Below are 13794 nucleotides of genomic sequence, written 5' to 3' on the forward strand. Positions count from 1 at the left end.
CCCTGACTTCATGTGCAAATGGGAGACATTTGTTTTGCTGGCACTTCAAGGGTGTGATGACCTTTCCATCCTGAAAGGAAAATCTTGATAAAATCACTAATTAATGGCTGAGCTTGAATCATTTGTCCCAGATATGTGGATAAACAAAGAAGCTAAAGGTCTGGCTATTAAACAGGAAAGAAAGGTTTTTCTTCATAGAGCGAGCTGTTCAAATACCTAAAATGGTGGTAATTGATTTATATGCAATTATTGGAGTGCACAGAAGCAATTATAGCTGTTATTTGAAGCCCAGTTCTACTGTGAGGTGTTTCTATGCAAAAAATTCCTTATTAGTTACCCACTGATGAAAAATTATGGTGGAAGGATGGAATATCTCCTCATTTAAACTTCAGCAAAATTTACTCCTCTGATCTCTGCTTTCTGTATCTTGAGAATACCAGGGCTGTTTACTCCAAACCTAACAAATCTAGCTGACAAACCACTGGCAGGGAAGAGACTGCTGGCATGGGAGGGGATTTGATCACAGAACTGTAACACTGCTGGTATAATTGAAACAAGATCTGCCAGAGTCCAGCTCAACTCGTAGTCACCCAGGCTGTAATCATACAGTCAGCAGTGGAAGCACTAAATGTTACTAATCTGTAACTCCTGCAGATTGGTCTGGAATAATCACTGAGATGTCCAGAGATGTCAGAAACGCACTATGAACCTCGCCTTTCAGGGTGCTCAGCCTCAATACCCAGAGAAACATTCTGGTGAGTTTGGGAGCTGAACACATCAAAGAGGGACGGGAAGAGAAAGAAATAAGAATGTCATGCTAAGGGAGGGTCCAGGACAGCTCTCAATGCCATCCTGGAGTGTTGTGCCCACCTAAACCCAGAGCAGAGTCCTGAGCACACTTGGCACAAGCTCAAGCTCTTCACTGTGAGGTTTGGAAGACAGAAAGGGTCATGTCTGCTACATCACTGAAATGAGCCATGGGGATCAGTCCCTATAAATTTCTCCTTTTTATCCTGTGGTACAGAGGAGCCTGTATCACATCCTGCAATTTCTAAAAAAGGGACAAAATCTCTCCTGTGACACCATCCTTGGTCCAGCAGCTTCTCAGGCAGGATTGTTTTGTTTGAAGAGTATTGGTGACAACATCAAATTAAAAATCATTCACTGAGCTTTCACCACTGTGGAGGTACAGAGGGTTGAAGCTGTGGGCCTCTATCTTTTATGAAGCTGAACAAAAAATTAGTAACAATTATGCCTAGCTTCTCCAAGAGAGAGCAGTATGTATTCCCCATCTACAGCTACCATTAAAGCGATTTGTTACCCAGTGTTCTAGGTTTAACTCACTCCCAGTCTGACAGCAGATTTGCTTCACGTAGCTGTGGCTGAAATGGCTGAGCTGAGCTCCAGCCATTCCTGGGCTAAGCCAAACTGCCGCCACTTCACTCCAAACCCTCCTTGAGGATGCACTTGGGCGCTGATCACAGATTGTAGTCACAGAGGCACAGGTACAGTTCCCTTCAGCATGTAGTTAAGGGATGGCACCTACAGTAAAGAGGGCAGAAAATGGAGACAGTCACCTCTTCATCTGGCACAGCAGGATTTGCCAGAATTTGTTCAGCAGAGCCCACTGAATGAATTACAATTAACTGCTAAAGCTGAAGCAGTCTAAAATGCCCACCAGGAGACATCCTAGCACACAAAACATGCACTAAAGGCGCACCAGAACCTGTTACTACAAATCCTGATGCCTCTCCTCCCTCCCTCAGTACAGACCAGTCCACATTTTCTTATATGCCCAGTGTTGTTGGGGAGTACCTGGAGGGAGCACAGGGTAAATCGTGCAGTTTTAGCTGCCTCTGGGAGGGTGACACATATTGTAGAAATTGTTTCCCCCATTTCAGTGAAGGAAAGGTGAAGGATCATTTGGGAAATGCTGCCTATTCTTCAAATCCCACACTGGCCAATTCAAGGAATTAAAAATACATTCCACTGACAGCAGTGCAGTGACATTGAGTCTGTGATCTTCTGGACAACTGCAGGTCTGTGGACTACAACTATAACAACCCTAAAAAATATGGCTTTGATCACACATTTACATTTCATATGGAGGGGGTCCAAAAAGCATAAAAGCCTAAAAACCTGCAGGCTGGTGAAGTAGTTCTCTGCCAGGAAAGGGATAATCAGGGTTACAGTGAAGTATTGAAAAATATTATAAAACACCTACACCTTTAAGCAATCTCTTGCCAATCTTTACCCACACAGAACTGGGGAGAGGGCACCCACTGTAATACACTATTTTTATCTGCTTATGTAGATGTGTTACAAATATAATTGGATTTTAAGGAAATGTTCACCAGCCTCTTTGACTGACACAAGGCTATCCTAAAAGCATTCCCAGCTCTCACTTCATAGTCAGGCTTGTAGGCTTAACTCTCACAGTCTCATCTGAATTTCTTGCACATCTCTACAGAATTGCCCCACCACCTTACTGTTGCCAGTAAGTGCAGAATGACCTTCAGTTTTTGCACTGTTGCCAAAAGCAGTTTATTTAGAAAGTCAGAAAACAAAGAGTTTACAGTAAACTTCTGTATCTTCCTCACTAACACTTTGATCAGCTATGTAAGCTCAGCAAAGATGACTCATCATCAACGGGCAGGCTGTACTAGAGCATTCCCAAGCTCAGGCCATGAAATAGTTAATGAGCCTGCTTCAAAACACTTTAAAACAAGGAATCTTTCTGCTTTCTGAAAGTGGCTTTGGAATAGACCCAGACCATTTAAGTCACAAAATACTGAGGCACAGTAGTAATTATTCATGGTGAACCCTTACTTATTTGTCAGTAAATCACCATTAAGAAAAGGTTAAGATTCCCTCATTTAAAATGAGAATCAAGTCATCCCCCTTTATCATCTTTGACTACATATGAAAAATTAACACATGTATGCTTACCCATCAAAATCTCCAGTAACGTCAGGCAGTATGTGTAAAATACACAAGCAATAAAATGGACTTTAGTGTATCTGAGAAACTCAGTAAAGGCTTTGTAAAATTAAACAGTTTGGTAGTCTGACCCCGATCCAACCAAACAGAACCCGTTTCCTATCAAAGGGACACACTTCTTTTAAGACAGAAGAATCAGCTTTAGTCCAAAATATCTTGCTCAATTACAAAAGCTTTTATTCTTGCAGATGCTTAGGATGATGATCTTCAGCGTTTCAGAAGAGAAAACAATTTCCCAAGGGTGCTTCTGAGTGATTAGGTGATGTTTTCACTGCCTGCTCTATTCAAGCTGGGGGAAACAACCCAACAAAAAGAGCCCACACATGCACAAAGGAGATCAAAGATGCAGCCTCACTAGATGGCAACCTCTGGGCTCTTCAGGTGCCCTCACCGCCTCCACAGCGGGGAGAGGGGCTCCAGCACTCCTCAAGAGTTACACAAAAGTTCTTTGTTTGGTCTGTGTTGTGGGGAAAAGCTGTTTGTAAGCTCCTTTCCAGGCTTATCAGACTTCCCATGCCAGGTACTCCTCAAATACAAATACATCCTCTGGCAGCAATGTAACCATACTTTTGAAGAACACTGATTTCTAGATATCATTTTTTTTCTTTCAGTGCAAGCTCCTATAATCTGAACATCCTCCTTAAGGAACTATATCAGCATAGAGGTTAAGCTGAAGAGACTTCTGCAGCTTCTGCTCAGTCAGCCTGATTCCCAGAGCCTGGCCCAAAGTTCTTGCAAGCCCACAAAGAACCTTCCCAACCTGGCAGCCCTGGGAATGGGCTGCCACCCTAGCCTTGGATCAGCCCAGCTCTGCTGGCACCCTCAGAGCTGCTTCTCCCACTGGTTTTAGACAAGGTCTAACCCAAGAAGGCTGATTGATGCTCAGCTTCTGCGCACCACAGGTGACCTTCTACAAGGCAGAAGAGCACCAAATGAGCAAAAGCCACCAGCTGGTCAGATTTGTGGCCCTTCAGGGCTACTTGGAATAAGAAGGTGAGGTCTGTAGGCAATCAGACCGGGTTTGCAATGTCTATCCCAGAACTAATTCCTGAAAGCCTCTTTTTTACTTTTTCTGAGCAAAATCTCACTGACACCTGTGAGACAGCTGACAGGAGAGGTTATAAAGTCTTCAGGATGAAATCCCCAGTTCATACACTTTTGCCTACTGAGTTTATGAGATAAACCCTAAAAAAGGTGTGTTTGTTCCTTAGCAGAGACCAGTGCATTATCAGCTCTCCCATCATTTGCCTGGCCTGCTGAAACAAATCTTAGGTGCACAGCTCAGGGGAGAAAAGTGGGTACTGAGATTGTTAGCACAGCACCATCAGGCTGAAATATTCTGAGCAGCTGCCAAGACATGCTGCAAATTCACATGCTTGAAAGCAGGAGCTAAACAAACAAAAAAAATAATACAAAGCATCTCCACCTGAAATAACCCCTCAGCTGGTTTTGCCCAGTCTCAGATGCAAGTTCTGCTGGGAGCTGGCAGTGTGCAGCTCACCAATGCAGACTGGGAGGTTTGCCAAACTGAAGAAGGCAGGACAGAGCTGACAGAGCAGAACATTGTCCCATCATCAACACCAGCAGCACGGCAGGATTAACCTAATTTGTAGCTACCTTGGCTGGACAGGCTGCCCATTGATCCTCATTCTCGAGAAGCTGAGTGAAATAAACTGCTGCAAAACTGTTCTTGAAAAGTGCATTTCCTCAACAGCACTCAGCTATCAGATGTGGACATTCATCCGTGGGGGCTCCTTTCTGTACAACTTGTGGAGACCTTGGGCAGCTTGTGGGGAGGAAAGGGGAGGCAGCAGTTACAGCTCTCACTTTTAAAAGTAAAATTAAAACATTTGACAAAACAAATTATCTCAGTTAATTTCCAAAAGATTTTGCTTCACCTCTCCACACTTCCAAGCATGCTGACCCCAAATCTCTTAAAAGTTAAATCTGGGTTGAAGAATGAAAAAAACTGCTTTACCTTTCACATTATCTTTTAAAACACAGAAGGCACAAGGATTTGTCACCTCCGAGGGTAAAACCCCAGGCTGATCCCTATGTGGATCCCGTTTAAAAAACAAACAATCCACATGGGGCTGGCAGGGAGCCAGACTGCGAGATTGCCTTTGAAAACTTGCATCTCAATAGGAACCTCCAAGCATTTTAATCTGTTTTCATAACTGTAACAATTTTCATCCCTTGACTTTGTAGCGTATTATCGCTCCTTTCTTTCTATGAAGTTACAGAAACCGTCGGTACAAATGAAGGCAAAACGAGCACGGGTCGCTGTGGATAAAATACAGCATTTCAAAAGATTTAGAAAAGACAAAACCCGCTGCCTGTCTTAACTCCTGCCAAGAAACCATTACAGAGGATGGAGGCACGGTGAAAGCCCCCTGAACGCCGCATCTCAACAGCAAGTAACAACCACACATCTCGGATCTATTGCGTAGCTTTATTTTTATAGGACCTATCATAGACTCTTTTACATAACTTAAATGATTATCAGATAATCTCCTGTACACAACGAGACGAAGCGCATTGCTTTCTGAGCTTTGACACATTCCTGGAAGAAATCCAACAGTCTGTAGGAATCACATGGCCGCAGTGGCTACAGTACATTTTTGTCCCGAACTTACACCATCAATTAACTTACGAATCGCTGTAAATTGCCGTTTGCAAGATCCTGCAAGACGCTGTTAAAATTTCAGGACACTGAGTTTTGGTAGCAGCATTTTTAATTTTGCTTCATTTTCTTGCCTTTGTGTCCTCAGCTGAACACCTGCCAGCACTCGTGACAAACGTGAGCCTGGGACAAATGTTAAACGCACCTCAAGTGTTGACACGAGCTTTAGTTTTACACTGGAATAATTGACGAGCGGTCCCCGCGACCTCCGAGGAGCGCAGCCCCTGTCCCCGCGTCGCCTACAGCCAGCCAGGCCCTGGCCCCTAAGGAAGAAGGATGAAAGGGGAGCACCGGCCAGTACAGAAACACCTGAAGAAACCCAGAGTTTCACATTTTATTTGCAGCGTCGCCCAAACCGCAGGAGGAGGAGACTGGCAGTGCTGAAGGGTGAATCCTGCGAGGGCCGTGGCCGCGGTTTCGGGTGCAGCGGGGCGTGCGGAGCTCCGTGCGGCCCCCGCGCTGTCCCAGCGTCCGTCCGCCCGCCCGCCGCCGCGGGGGCTCCGCTCCCAGCCTCGCCGCCCCGGCGGGCCCCGAGCCCCGGCCGCCCTACAGCCCGGGGTAGCCCCCGCGGTGGTACCCGCCGCCGTAGTCGTAGGGCGGCTGCGGCGGGGGCAGCGGGCACTCGGGGAAGAAGGGGGCGAACCCCGCGGGCAGGTGCCCGCCGGGCTCCTCGCCCCCGCCCCCGCCGGGCACGGGCTCGGCACCGCCGGGGTAGAGCGGGCGCAGCGGCTCGGCCGGAGCCTTCCTGGGCGGGCTGCAGGGTGCGGCCGGGCTCCAGGGCGGCTCGGGGTACAGCAGCCCGCCCAGCAGCGGGTGCGGCCCGGCGGGCAGCGGCAGCTCGTACAGCCCGTGCTCCAGCCCCAGCTCGGCGGGCAGGCGGGCGCCGAAGGCGTCGGTCGGGGCGGCGTGCTCGGGCAGCAGCGCGCCGTACTCGGGGCACAGCAGCTCGAAGAACTCGGTGGCCTCCGCGCCCCCGCCGCCCTTCTCCGGCTCCTTGGCGGGCGGCCCGCGGGCGGCGGGGCCGGGCAGCGCCGGCTCCGTGGAGGAGGGGGGGGGCAGGGTGCGGTCCCCCCGCGGCACCCTCCCCCGGCCCGCCGCCGCCTTCTCCCCGCCGCCCGCGCCGCCGCCGCCCGCCTTCGCCTCGGCGCCGCCCGCCGCGCCCCGGCCCCGCTGCAGGGAGCCGAAGAGGGCGGCCAGGCTCTTGCTCTGGAGGCTGCTGCCGGCCGCCTGCGCGGGCTCCCGGCGCGGCGGGGGCCGGGCGGGGCAGGCGGAGGGCGGGCAGGCGGCGGGCGGCGGCGGGGCGGCGGCGATGATGCCGGTGCAGCGCTTGATCTGCTTCTGCAGGTACTTCCTATGGTTCACCTTCCGCCGGGACTTCACCGGCCGGTCTAGCGCCAGCTTGATGTTGCTGGAAGCCGAGTCGATGAAGCTGAGCAGGTCCCGGGTGGCTTCTCTAAAGTCCCCCGCGTCGCCGCCGCCGCCCTCGTAGCCCTTCTCCAGGTCGGCATAGCCCAGGAGCCCGCCGGCGGCGGGGAAGCAGAAGGAGAGGAGGTGGTGGGGGCTGAGCAGCGCGGCGGGCACGGCCATGGCCGGCGGCGAACGCCGCCGCCCCGAGTTCCGACGGACTCCGCTGGGATGCGCCCGGCGGGCGGCGGCAGCGGCAGCGGGGAAAAGGCGGCGGGCGGGGAAGGAGGAGGAGGAGGAGGAGGGATCAGAGCGGGGCTGGCCCCGGCCCTCCCCGCCTCCCCGCCGGCAGCCCCGGGCCGGGCTGGCCGCACCCACCGACCGACCGACCGACCCGGGTGGGACGAGCATCACCCCAGATCTTGGGCACACCCGCCAAAGGACAGATACGCAACCCCGCCGGACAGGAGTACGTAGGCACCCCGGGACAGGCGCACAGGCATCCCCTGACCAAACACACGCTGGCACCCCAGAGCAGGGGCACGGCATCCTTCAGATCCCATCAGTCTTGTTCCCCGCTCCTGAAGCTGCTCATGTTTTCAGGCAGAAAACATGTTCCTCTGTCTGGGGTGAGGTCCGGCGCTTGCACAGCTCGGGGTGCAAGGGCACGGGGACATGCTCTTGCTCTGACAGCCGCCAGGATACACACACTTAGACTGATCTGTAAAGGATGCTTTTTTCCAGGCTCATTGCTATGCACATTACATAGCATATTCTCTGTCTAGTCATGTATTTAGAAAATCTAGAGCTGTGATCCAGTAGAGATTTCAAATGACTGGGGTGCATGGAGTTAAATTCACAGAATCATGTATTGGTTTGGATTGGAAGGGACTTCAAAGATCATCGTGTCCAATTCCCCTACAGTGGGCAGGGACACCTTCCACTAGACCACCATGCTTCCGGTGTCGCACGGATTTAGTGAAGCAGCAGTACATATCTTCCATATGGAGGGTAGAAAAGTTAGTGAAGTGGCTACTTAAAGTACTGGTAACAGCTCCTGAAGGAACGATCTTGTCTTTTTTATGGGGAAAAGGTATTTCAATTTGCCTTCAGAAAACTCTTACATTGATGCAGAACAACTCTCAACACAGCTGCAGATTTATGTTCAGTGATTTTGTATGTCCAAATTTGAATGAAGATCCATATCTGATTTGGAAATAAATATAAGTGGGTTTTCATGGTCTGCATCAATTCATTAGAAATACCGCACTTTTGTATTGGAAGGAAAAAGCAGAAAGAAAAACTGTAGAAGGAAAGTGAGACAGGCTTCTAGGACTGTAATTAGTGGTAAAATGGAAAAACCAGCCAAATTCACCTAACTGTGGTTTGAAACACTTGTTGAATACAAAACAAGTATTGCAAGGAGAAAAGAGGAGAAAGCACATCTTTCATGAGAAGAAAAGGAGGCTCAATATCTTCTACAAAACAAGAAGGCTGATTTTCTTGATCTCTCACCAGCATCTCAGCAGGGTCCCAGCAGCAGGCAGAACCTCACAGCCCCAGGCACAGCCTTGGCTCTGGTGCCGGCACATCTGGACTAGGTCTCCTTTGCAAAACTTGCTTAGCTGGAGTCTCCCAGAGTCTCTTAGTTGGGAACTCACTTGCTTTGAGTGTAACTGTGTAATTGAAGCCAAAAACCACTGGTAGGCAGAGGGCTATGGGAAGTTTATGTACCTCTCCATGTCAGAATGAGTATGTCTACATAGAAGGTGGATTTAAACTACTTAGCTCAGATACAACTGACAGGGATTAGCAGCCCGAGCTGCTACCCTCAGGCCCTGTCAAACCCTGTCAAGCTTTGCAGCCTGCTCCAAGCTCCCTTATTGATGGGGAAATGTAAAGAACAACATGTACATCCCCTGTATGCTCCACTAGATAGTTTTGCATCCCCTGTGAGGCCACTTCGAACTGCACATGGGTCTAGAAAATGGGGGTCACTATCCTTCATGGGCTGTGCAGGCAGTCTGAGACTGCTTCTTATCTGAGCAACACAAAATTATTTAAATAGAGCGGCAACAAAGTTGTCCTCAAATTAGTATCTGCTTCAGCATCGTAGCAGCAATATTCCATGGCTTGTCTAAAGGGTTTGTTAATGAGTCTGGGTGGTATTATATGCAGAGTGGCTAAATATCCGGTGGCTCAGATAAAAAAGAGCTGAAAGCCCCAGCTTCTCTTCTGTAAGGCTGAATTCATTCAATTAAACAGCTTTGAGAGCTCAGCTACGGTTTAGCGGGAGACTTTATTACCTCCTAAAACTCAGAGAGTATTAAAACAATTGTCAGGCATGCAAAGGAACGTTTGCATTCAGTTGTGCTAAGCAGCCGAATTTACATATTCTCAACCAGATCTGGAGATTTAGAAAGCCTTCATAATTGCATTAAACATGCTTATTCTCCGTGTTCTTTCAGGCAGAGCTGATTACCCCAAGTTGGGCAATGCCTGGAGGGAAATTTGCTAAGCCACATGATGTCAACAACTTGTAAAGAAACTTTATTTTTATTTTTTTTCCAAGGAAATAGCAGTTTGGTTATTCCTGCAAAACATCTCTCTTTTCCAGCAGCTGTGTGAGCCTGCTTGTCTTCTACCTGTGCACTTTGAGGATGCTGATGCTCAGCCCACGCATGGTGACTCTCGGGCCCAGCTGTCCACCTCAGCTCACTAGCAGGGTCTGATGTCCAGGAAATGCTGGGATTAGACCCACAAAATACCCCCAACCCCAGACAAAATTTTTGACCAGATGTCCTTTTCCCTCCACTTTACCCCCAAGAGACTGAGGTGAGTGAAGTGGCTGCATAATTACTTCCACCTCCCCAAACCTTCATCCCACAGGAGAGCATTCAGTGCTTACTAAGGGGCTCCAGGGGTTCTACTGCTATTTTTTTGTCCACTTTTGTGTAGGAAATATATCTGGTTTTGTTCATTTTCATGCTTGTTATAGGGAGCAGCATCTCAACCCCCTCTGGGGGTTGAACCAAAGCTTCTGAGAGTAACGCCCTTGGCATCGAGATTGGCTTTTTTAGAGAACCAGGGCACAGTCACTTGGAGAATCAGAGGGAGTAGGGGCATGCCCTGATCACTAAGGCTTTGCTCTGGCCATAGATTGAGCTCATGGCCATGCAGTCAAGCCCTTCACAAGAAGAACAATTTGTTTTCCTTGCAGACCAAGCTGGACAGAAAGGAGAGCAGTTTCCACAAGCAAGGAAGCCTTGCGTTGTTGAGGGCCGTGTTACAGTGCCAGCACTTCTGTGGAGCAGCTCCTCACTGGAGCTAGTTGCAGAAGCTCTGTCTGCCCTCCTGATGCCCATGGGGCTGCCCATCTCAGTGTCCAACCCCAGGGTAAATCCTCTGCCACGCAGGGGCAGGATCCCACCAGGATTCAGCCTGAAGGGAACATCTCACACCGTGCCTCATCACCAAAAGGAAATAGATTCAGGCTGATATAAGGAAGAATGGTTTTATGATAAGTTGTGAAACACTGGCACAAGTTGCCCAGAGAGGTGGTTGATTTCCCATCCCTGGAAGTGTTGAAGGTCAGGTGGATGAGGCTTTGAGCAACTTGGTCTTGTTGAAGATGTCCCTGCTCACTGCAGGGAGGCTGGAACCAGGTGATCTTTTCAGTCCTTTCCAACCCAAACTGTTCCATGATTTTATGATCACTAGTAAAACCTTCTCCTAGGGAAGGCAAACCAAATCCAGCACTGAGCCCAGCTCTCACAATTCACAACACCCATTTTCCTTTCATCGTGGCATCAGGAAGGCAGCGTGAAGTAAGAAAATCTCTGCGACAGGGGAGGGAGGGCTTTTTTTTCTCCTTCCTGGTTGTATGGCCCATATGGTTATCAAGTTATGGGAAAATCTGGCTGCCCAAACAGGTGTCACCGCTCCCAACCTACAGACTCATTTCCTGATCGCGTCTTAATCGGCGAGTTGGTTGTGAAAGTTGATTTCTTGCACATTCTTATATCAGTGGGAATTTCTGCCCTTCCCTGACAAGTATTATAGGCAGCCTTTGACATACAGCCCTACAGGACCTAAATAGGCTGCTATTCTTTCCCTACACTGAAAGGGAGCTTTGTGCCAGGGATTCATTAAACTGCACTGCACAGCCCTTCATAAATGGGCTCAATAATGAACAGTCGATTTAACTGGAAAAGCTGCTGGAGCTGTTAAATTAAAGGGAAATAAAGTGCACTTCAGGCTCAGTCTGCCAGAAGAAAATGTTGACCTAAAAAAAAAAAAATCTTTATTTTAGTCAATCTCTTGCAAACAGGCTAAAATCTTCAGGAAGTTTATACTCACAACAGTGGGAACAATTTTAAACATACTGGTTTGCTCTCCCACTAATAAAGAAAGAATTGCAATAAAATACTCAATGAAATCAGGAGAGATGAAAGGCACATTCCTCTTAAGCCAAATTACACCCTGTAACATAAATTTAATATTTGTATGTAGATCCCCCATCCCATCAACTTTATATAGGCAAAGTTTCCACTGGAGCCGAGTTCATGAAGTCATTAGGGAGATATTTTATTTCCAGTTTGCCAATATTTTCTGAAATTCTGTGGTGCTATGCAGTCTAGTCCTTCAGTGTCCAGTTCTGTCATCATGTTGCTCATAATGCAGAGGTTGTTTTGCCTATGTGAGGTGTGCAGGATTCAGCTGAAAAACAGGCACACATGGGAGACTCCATTTAATCTTCTGAATTAATACAAAAGTCCATCATTCAGCTGAGCCTGACCCAAGTCGTGGTTTTGGAGGAGTGAAATTCCTTATTTCAGTGGGGTTACTCCAGTGTAAACCTGGAGCAGTGAATCAGCTCTTCCATCACATCTCACTCTCCTTCTTCTAGACAGTTTTAAATCCTGTTCCTCACCTGTGTTCTATGCTTTATTTATGAAATATTGTGAAGAGAATCTATCTGTGTGAAGGTAGACTGGAAGGTTAAGGACAAGAAGATCAGAAGAAGCATGCAATGGGGAAGGGACCATGTTGAAATCTAATTCCTGGGGCAGCTCATCTGTAAAGAAACCTCAGCACCAGCTTAAAAAAACTTAGTGTTGCTTTCACATTTCACATTGTAGCTATTTTTTTCCTTACATAAAATTCCTGATTGGAGAAATCCTCATCTTCCTCATGCTATTGTGATTTTTGTTCAAATATTGTATATAATACATAAGGTGATGGCAGCAGGCTTTCAGCTCTTCACTGAAGCTACCTTCACTGGGCTTAATAATTTTTCATACTCTGAAAACATGGAGCATTCAGGAAGAATGCTGAAATCAGCTGAAATATGTCAGTCTTCCACCTAAATTGTCCATAATTATTTAAAGTTTGATTGTAAATTACCTGGAGTAGAAGAATTGCAAAACCATGAACTTGTCTGTCAAAAAATAATGCCTTTTGTAAGTTGATAAGCCACCTCTAGTGCTGGTGACACATCAATGCAAGAGCTGTGCAAAAAATACCACTTGCACGTATCTTCAGGAAAGAGTTTTGGAGGTTGAAATTGTAACTTTGTTTCAGTAAGTCCTGCTCATAATCCGGTACTTGGCTACTGGTAGAAATATACAAAGAAGAAACATTCACAAATACATAAAAATATTAAGAAATCACTTTTCATACATTTGAGGGGGATTTTTTTTTCTTTTTTTTTTTTCCTCTCATTTCTTGTGTATTCCTTAAAATTTGAAGTGTTTTATCTTCACTCAGAGACATTTCTGAAGATAAATGTGTGGGGATCAAATTCCTTCCTTTACTTCTCTAGGAGTGCAGGTTGCTGCTTGGAAGGACAGCAAGTAAAGTCAGGCACTCTCTCGTTTGCTGCAGGCTATCTTCCCTCTAATTTTTTTTTTTTTTTTTTGGCTTGGCAGGAACCAGATTGTTTGATCTCCTGGTCCCTGGCAGGCTTTGAGGAGGTGCTACACGGCCTTGGGAAGGGGCTGCGTGGCTTTGGGGAGGACAAGAGCTCCTCACACCTTACCTGATGCAAATAATGAGAAGTTTAAAAGGCTACAAAAGAGCCTTCATGTCTCTCAGACATGGTGTCTGGCATTGGTGTCCCTGAGAGGTCTGACCACACACCGTCCACAACACTGGGGAGAGCACAGGAGGGGCAGCTGCTGTCTGGGGTGGGATCATGGTCACACACGGCTTGGCAACAGTGTTTCAGAAAGAAGCCATCTCTTTCAGGATTTATGCTCTGAAGTAAGGACCTGGTCCAATTCCCAGTGAGGCCATTTCCACTGAATTTCGTTAAGTGATGAATAATTCTGGTTGATGGATCTCATGTTCAGAATTTCTGGGCATCAGCAATTCTCATGACTTTGGAAAGCAAGTCCCTGTCTCTGCCTTCTGTTTGTGAATAGTGAATTTTCTTGAGCCAGGAAACCCCATGCCAAAATCTCCATGTGATTTGTGGCATCTTTGCTCCATGAAGCTATGAGCTGAACTCTGCTTGTCCTTCCAGCTCTCCCGTGGCCTGGGATCAGGACTCTCTCCCACTCTGGGCAGCTCTAAAATGATGCTTCAGCCGTGCTGACTTGGAGGTGATTTCTCTCTGACTTGAAGGTGATTTGCAGGTACCTCTGACCACAGCAGTGGCAGTGCTTTTGTAGCTTTTCCTACTCCTTTATGTCTCTCAAACAAAC

The 13794-nt window shown here is 47.8% G+C and overlaps 1 protein-coding gene across 1 annotated transcript; it reads right to left on the bottom strand.

Annotated features, from left to right (window-relative positions):
- Positions 1 to 6229: 6229 nt before the first annotated feature.
- On the bottom strand, positions 6230 to 7310 carry FAM181B (family with sequence similarity 181 member B). Its single transcript, XM_005516733.3, has one exon. It carries the CDS (start codon positions 7268 to 7270, stop codon positions 6230 to 6232), a length of 1041 nt encoding a protein of 346 aa, XP_005516790.2. The 5' UTR covers positions 7271 to 7310.
- Positions 7311 to 13794: the final 6484 nt, after the last annotated feature.

Source organism: Pseudopodoces humilis, chromosome 2 (genome assembly GCF_049639895.1).
Source record: "Pseudopodoces humilis isolate 2021_Gansu_Grassland_sample_001 chromosome 2, ASM4963989v1, whole genome shotgun sequence".
Lineage (NCBI taxonomy): Eukaryota > Metazoa > Chordata > Aves > Passeriformes > Paridae > Pseudopodoces > Pseudopodoces humilis.

Coding starts and splice junctions, on each gene's coding strand:
- FAM181B (XM_005516733.3), bottom strand. CDS start 7,270: ATGGCCGTGCCCGCCGCGCTGCTCAGCCCCCACCACCTCCTCTCCTTC.